General features: G+C 54.8%; 1 protein-coding gene across 1 annotated transcript; it reads left to right on the top strand.

The window, feature by feature from the left end:
• Nucleotides 1-2741: 2741 nt before the first annotated feature.
• MYL5 (myosin light chain 5) lies at nucleotides 2742-6697 on the top strand. The gene is made up of 7 exons (XM_012812282.2): nucleotides 2742-2906; nucleotides 3830-3937; nucleotides 4099-4174; nucleotides 4793-4897; nucleotides 5290-5368; nucleotides 5886-5934; nucleotides 6596-6697. Exons 1-7 carry the CDS (start codon nucleotides 2742-2744, stop codon nucleotides 6695-6697), a joined length of 684 nt encoding a protein of 227 aa, XP_012667736.2.
• Nucleotides 6698-7232: the final 535 nt, after the last annotated feature.

The raw sequence follows: 7232 nt of genomic DNA on the forward strand, positions 1-7232 counted from the left end.
TTTTTTTTTTTTTTTTGTAGAGATGAGTTTCACTGTGTTGCCCAGGCTGGTTTCCAACTGCTGGTCTCAAGCAGTCCTCCCACCTTGGCTTCCCAAAGTGCTAGTTTTGCAGGTGTGAGTCCCTTTGCCTAGCCAACAAAGAGAACTTAACTATGAATCTAGAGCAGTGATTTTCAGTCAGTGTGCTGCAGCACACTGGTGTGTGATGAGAGGAGCTTAGGTGTGCCATGAAAACTTTTAAAGAACATTAATTTTCGAAAGAAGTCCAAAGCACAGTAAGTATATTCTTTATTTTACTCCTTTTTTTTAATCAATGTAATTTAAGTGTGCTGCACACATTTATAAATTCAAGTCTGCTGTGTGATTAAAACAAACACACACACCTGTGGCTCAAGGAGTAGGGCGCCGGTCCCATATACTGGAGGTGGTGGGCTCAAACCCAGCTTCCCAAAAACTGCAAAAAAATAATAATAATAATAACAAAATTCCAAAACTACAGATGTTGGCATGGATGTGGAGAAAAGGGAACACTTCTGCACCACTGGTGGATGCAAGCTAATATGTCCCTTTTGGAAAAAAGTATGGAGAACACTTGGGGATCTAAAAGTAGACCTGCCATTCGATACTGCAATTCCTCTACTAGGAGTATATCCGAAAGACCAAAAATCACTTTATAACAAAGATATTTTTACCAGATTGTTCATTGCAGCTCAATTCATAATAGCCAAATCATGGAAGAAGCCCAAGTTCCCATCAACCCATGAATGGATTAATAAATTGTTGTATATGTATAACAGGGAATATTATGCAGCCTTTAAAGAGATGGAGACTTTACCTCTTTTATGTTTATATGGATGGAACTGGAACATATCCTACTTAGGAAAGTATCTCAAGAATGGAGGGGAAAGTATCCAATGTACTCAGTACTATTATGAAACCAATTTACAATCACTCACACTTTCATATGAAGAACAGATCACAACTATGGCCCAGGATGAAGGAGGGAGGAGGGGGATGGGAGGAGAAGGGGGAGGTCAGATGGAGAGAAAGTGGATGGTGGGATCACACCTATGGTGCATATTGCAAGGGTATATGTTGGATCTATTAAGTATAGAGTAGAAATGTCTTAACATAATAATTAAGTAAATGAGGTGAGGGATATATTAACCAGTATAATGTAAGCATTCCAAATTGTATGTGAAATAAGCACATTGTACCACATAAATGCATTAATATATACATGATCTAACTCTTTATGATTTAATTTTTTAAAAAAAGGATGGAACACACTGGTCTAAAGTGAATACTCCAGCATTGAAAACTCCAGGGCACATAGCAGAAGCTCACAACCCTGAGGGGGAGAGGACCCATGAGTCTGACCAGCCTAGGCACCTGGAGAGGTATGAGCCCCTTCCAGTAGCCACCTGGGCAGAACCTGTGCCATCTCTTGGCTTACTCTGGAGTCCAGGGCCTGGGCCCTCCCAACTGGGAAATGAGAAGTCATTTGTGCTGCTTCCTGGGCTGGGGAGAACAGGCCAATCCTACAGGGCTACCCCACTCTTTTCTCTACCCTCTATGATATTAACCTGAAGGCCTGAGAACTTCTGCCTGAGGCTTTCTTGCCAAACTGTGTCCTCAGTTGGCTAGGAGCATACTCACACCTCCTCTGGTGTTGCCTGAGGGAGCACCGGCCACACTGGCCACACTGACCCCACACAGCACAAAGCACCCTCCTTGGCCAGCCTGGGTGCTGGGCCCCTCTTCTAGTCTTAGCCTTTGAGCATCTGGGCTGATGCCCTCAGGTGACAAGTTTTCCCTTCACTGGATTTTAAAATAAACTTGACTCCTCAGCAATTTCTGCTTCCAGAATCAAAAATAAGTGTCTCTGGGGCCCACAGTGGGGCCAAAGTGGTGGGGTTCCTAGCCATAACGGCAGCTTCCAGGAAAGCAGGACAGGGTCACCAGCAGAGGACACACTTTCACATGCACCCAGTGAGCCCCCTGAAGCTAGTGGGGAGCTTCCATGGCTCAGGGGCCTTCCTAAGGGGGTAGGGGGGTCCCACCTGGTGCCAGACACCAGGCGGCCTGCCAAGGCCTCTGCACCTGTTGGGGTCAGCTGTCAGTGCAGATCCTCACGCTCCCTGGGCTCCAGGCTCTGCTGCTATCTTTAGTTCTGTGCTTGGACTCAGTGGCAGGGCCTCCCTAAGGGGCTCTGCTCACAGTCCTGGCAGCTGTAGGGCCTTAGAGCACAGATCTCACCATGGCATTCCATACTGCTACAGCCCCGTGGGGCCCCTGCAAGGTCCCATTCAGACCCTTGCCCTTTGCTCCCCAGCACCCAGCCCAGATCCCACATCTGGGTCACGAGTTCTTCCTTCTGGCAGTCCCTCAGAGGTAGATCATGACTCCCCAGCGACCTCAACTTCAGATTATTAGCGCTGCCTGAAGACCTGCTGGCCCTGAGGACTGTGTGAGGTGGCACCTGGGGAAGCCATCTGAAACCAAGGACATCTATTGCAGTGGGCACTGGAATAGTGCCTCTGTCTTTCCAACTTTGGGCAACCCAGTTCTAGTGGCTGTGCTACCCCTTCCCCCACATAAGTCTAAGAGGCATCGCCAAGGCCTTGTTCTCCAGGATGGGGGCTACCGGCCCATGCTGCTCAAACTACAGACCTCCTCCTCAGCCTGCTAGGCCTGAAAACCCACTCAGGCCAGGGCTTCTGACCCTGAGATAACCTCCGATGTCTGGCACTACCAACAGCCCCCAGCCCAGGTCCCTTCCCCAGACTCTGCCCATGAGGCCCAAGTGTAGCAGGAAGACCTTGGCCCTGGGCGACCTGGACAAGCTGGACACCTTAAAGTGTCCACCTTCTTCTGTGCCAGGAATGTCATGCCACCAGGCCAAGGTGTGGGCTGACTATTCTCTAATACCCAGACAGGGAAGTGAGAGAGGTGACCACAGTGCCACAGAAGATCTTGATACACAGAATGTACTTGGCAAAGGCTTGGTGACCAGTCATAGGGCCACTCATAGCAATTTTGTGCAAATCTGGAAAAGGCACCCCTTCCTCTAGCAGGGCTCAGGGTTCCCAGGTGACCCTCAGCCCTGTGGGCAGAAGTGAGAACAAGTAGCTCTCCTGGTGGGGGTGGGGAGGCTGGGGGCCTTTCTGGGTGGGGCAGGGTAAAGGTGTCTGAGTCACCAACAGCTGCCAGAGAGCTCACTCTGCAGTTGTCCAGTCCCCTAGGGTGGCCCTAGGCCTGTCCTTGTAGGGAATGGCAGCGAAGTCTGAGCTGCCCTAGGGGACCAGACAGAAGTTTAAGATGGGCTGGACTGAGTGAGGAACAGCCAGACACACCACATCAGGCAGCCTGGGCATGGTGAGGGTGTCAGACAGGCACTGGGGCCAGGGCATGTGTCTGTGCACAAGTGTGCATAAGTTTGTGTTTATATTTGCCTGAGGGTGTGTTTGTGCATATGACAGCCCGGGGCAGGATGGGGGGTTCTGGCCTTCATGGAACCCCAGTGCCCAGTGCCCTGAGTCTATCTGATCCTGGGGCCCTCAGGCTGAACTGGCTTTTGCGGTGATAAGCGGAGCCCACTGTGTTCCTTCCAGGGCCTTGAGGAGCCACTGCCCTTCCCCAGACCCTGAGCTGACACCTAACACCTGAGGCTGCCCCCAGTACTAGGCTTGGGCTGGTGTGTGACTCAGTTGCCTGGCTCCTTCAGCCCCAACGGTCCTCTTCTGAGTTCAGTCTCCCAAAACTCAGGTGCCACAGATGGTTCCCCCAGCCAGCCTGGGGGCCCTCAGCTTCAGTGTTCTTGTTTCAGGCCAGCAGAAAGACCAAAAAGAAGGAGGGGGGTGCCCTTCGTGCCCAGAGAGCATCATCCAACGTCTTCTCCAACTTCGAGCAGACACAGATCCAGGAGTTCAAGGAGGTGAGGCTTCGCTTTTCACTAGGAGCCCCTTGTCCCAGAAGCTTGTGCTGGGGATACCCTTGCTGCAGAGCCAGGAGGAGTGGGAGCCTGTCCACTTGGGGGGCTGAGAACAGGGATGTGGCTGACTGGCAAGCAGCACAGCAACCCTCCTTACTTCCCAGGCCTTCACACTCATGGATCAGAACCGAGATGGCTTCATTGATAAGGAGGACCTGAAGGACACCTATGCCTCTCTGGGTGCGTGCTGGGGCAGAGCACATCATTTTTCATAGAGGAGGCGAATGAGGAATGTCTGCTGGGACACCCTCACTCTTCCTCCTTGAGTGGAGCCAGGGTATTGCCTCATATGGCTGCCCCTGGTTTGGTCAGAACTGGCAAGGAGCATCCCAGGTGGAGATAGGGTGGGTGTTGGCATAGCCCAAACATGGAATCCCAGGGTGGACTGTGGGGCAGGGGCCTCCAAAGAGGGTGAGAGACACCCCCCCCTGCAGAGCAGACCCCGAGCACTACACAGCCAGACACACTGCCTTGCCCAGCCTCTACCCCACCAGGAGATGTCCTTTTCCCAAGGCAGGAGGGCTATGACTCTGGGTACTGCCCTGGGAGCTGTGGATTGCTTCTTAGCTGAGTGGGGACAGCAGATCACCACATCTCCCAGAATTCTGTGCCTTCTCTGCCCTCTTCCTCAGCTCATGCCAGTTTTTACCCAGACAGCCTGACCAAGCACTTCTCATCCCTGCCCTGGGCACTGCTCTGGAGCTGCCTGTGCCGGTGAAACAGCAGGCACCTCAGTAAGGACCTATGGGGTGGGGTGGGGGCCTGCCCAGTGACACCCTGGACCTGTGCCCATGACAGGCAAGATCCATGTCAAGGATGATGAGCTGGATGCCATGCTCAGGGAGGCTTCTGGGCCCATCAATTTCACGATGTTCCTGAACCTCTTTGGGGAGAAACTGAATGGTGAGTGCCTGAGGCCAGCCCCCTCCTCCTTGGGTGAGGCTCTTGACACTTAAAAACCCAGGCATTTCACATAAATGTCTTAATTTCCAATCTCCTGATGGGAAGCCCTAGGACTTGGCATTCTAGGACCCACCTCAGTGGGCCCCTGCTGGCCACCTCAGAGCATGTTGAGCTTGGACACTCACTGCCTGCCCCACATCTTCTACTTGTCCAGCTGGTAAGGGCTTCTGTCCCTCACTCCTGGAGCACTCACCTTCAACTTTAGAACTGAGCTACCCCTGGGAACTTCCAAGCTGAAGTTTGATGCCCTGAGAGCAGTGCTGGTCTCCCTCCTGCCCCATTTGCCCTTGGCATTTAGGAATGCCCAGGGCTCAAGGCCTGTTTGTGGGCAGGTACCGACACCGAGGAGACCATTCTAAGCGCCTTCAAAATGCTTGACCCAGATGGCAAAGGCAGCATCAACAAGGAATAGTGAGTTCTGGGCTCTGGGCAGTATGGTGGTCTCCAAGGGCTCCCTGCTGGCCTTCCCCACGAGGGTCTGAGGGACACTCTGCCCCAGAGAGAGATGGTTGGTCCCCTGGGTACCAAACCCACTCCCCCACCTCTGACTAGCTGTAGGGCTTGAGCAGCTATCCAGGGCCTGAGTCCTTGTATAACCAAGTGGAGACCAGCCACGAGCACCCCAGGTGGCCATCCTTTCTTCAACTCATGCTCTGTCTTTAGCCCCTCTTATGGAGAGCTTCTAGTGCCCAGGGCTGGGGACAGGGACTGCCCCTGGTCCCCCCTAGTCCTCAGGTGCCCTGAAACAAGTCCTCCAGAAGCAATAACACCTGAGTGGTGACCGTGGAGGTGCCTAGGATGCCCCAGGACCATGCTTGTGGGGAAGGGTGGGAGTACAGCATGGGGCCCCACCCTCTAGTCTCCTAGAGTGCCCACTCCCACCCCTTTTCTCAGAGCCTAACCGAGCTCTTCACCTCCTCATCCTCAGCATCAAACGTCTGCTGATGTCCCAAGCTGACAAGATGACTGCAGATGAGGTTTGGCCACAACCCTCCTCCCCCACCCCCACAGCTCTCTGCCACCTGGGCTTGTGGGTCTGATGAGTTAGTGCTTGCTGGCTGCAGCACTGTGACCCGTCAAGTACCCAGTTGAGAGGCGCAACCGCTCAGAGGGCTTAGGTCAGCAGCTGGAGGCCATCCAGGGGCCAGTGCTATTTGTCCTGGTCTGAGGGACAGGGCTCACAGCAATGCGGTCCCATCCCCTTATCCCAACACCCTCCTTCACCTCAAGCACTAGCTGCACGACTGCGGCCCTCCCACCTGCTAGGACCCCATTCACTGCACACCTTACATGGCCTTCCCAACGGTACTGGACACCTGAGCACCGCTGCTCAGCTCGGGAATGGCGGAGGGACTACCAGCCAGGGTCAGGAAGAGGGTTCGGGCGGTCTGCAAACCCCCGCCCCGCCCTGCCCTGCCCCTGCAGGCCCCGCCCTCACAGGCACACGACTCTCCTTCTGGCCCCGCCTTCCTGCCCTGTCCCTGTTCCAGCCTACACGTTAGACGGTCCCTCCCACTGTCCCGGGCCTCGGACCTCCCTCGGGCCCCTCCCGCCCACACCCACCCGGCCCCCAGCGTAGAAGGGGCTGTGTTGGAGCCCAGGTTGTAATTGCTGCCTGACCTGCCCGACCGCGCGCAGGTGGAGCAGATGTTCCAGTTCGCCTCCATTGACGCAGCGGGCAACCTAGACTACAAGGCGCTGAGCTACGTGATCACCCATGGGGAGGAGAAGGAAGAATGAGGGCCGTCGGCCACGGCTGGCTCAATAAACCGGATCCACCAATAGCCTGCGAGTGTTCGCCTGGGGCATGGGCTGGGGCTGGTTCTCCTGCGGAACAGCGGAGTGGACCACTCCAGACTTGACCGTGAGGGGATATGGGGCTCCCACCCCTGCGCAGTGCCTTTGCTGCATCCTCGCCGCGCGGCTCTTGCGCTGCTTCCAGTGCAAAGATCTGTCCTAGTTGTCGGCGTCCTGCCTTGGTGATTGTCCACAGGGCAGTAGCTCTTCTCGGTACAGCCATAGGGTCTGCTCTGCTTGGGGTTGAGGGACCCTCCTGCCGTGCCCTAGGTGCCCCAAGGCCCCCTGAGTCCCCGCAGCGGGCTCTCAGCCGCCAACAGCACAGCCAAAGTGGCCAGTGCCTGCCTCTCTAACCTCTTCGCAAGACGTCCCTCCCTGCTCAGGGTCTCTGGAGCTTAGTTAGCCTCATGGAGGAGGGCGGCAGGGCCAGAAGACTGACTGGCTGGAAAGAGGAAAGAGCTGCCTCTCAGCTCCTCGC

The sequence above is a fragment of the Otolemur garnettii genome, unplaced genomic scaffold, assembly GCF_000181295.1.
Source record: "Otolemur garnettii isolate 467f Iridium unplaced genomic scaffold, OtoGar3 scaffold00198, whole genome shotgun sequence".
Taxonomy (NCBI): domain Eukaryota; kingdom Metazoa; phylum Chordata; class Mammalia; order Primates; family Galagidae; genus Otolemur; species Otolemur garnettii.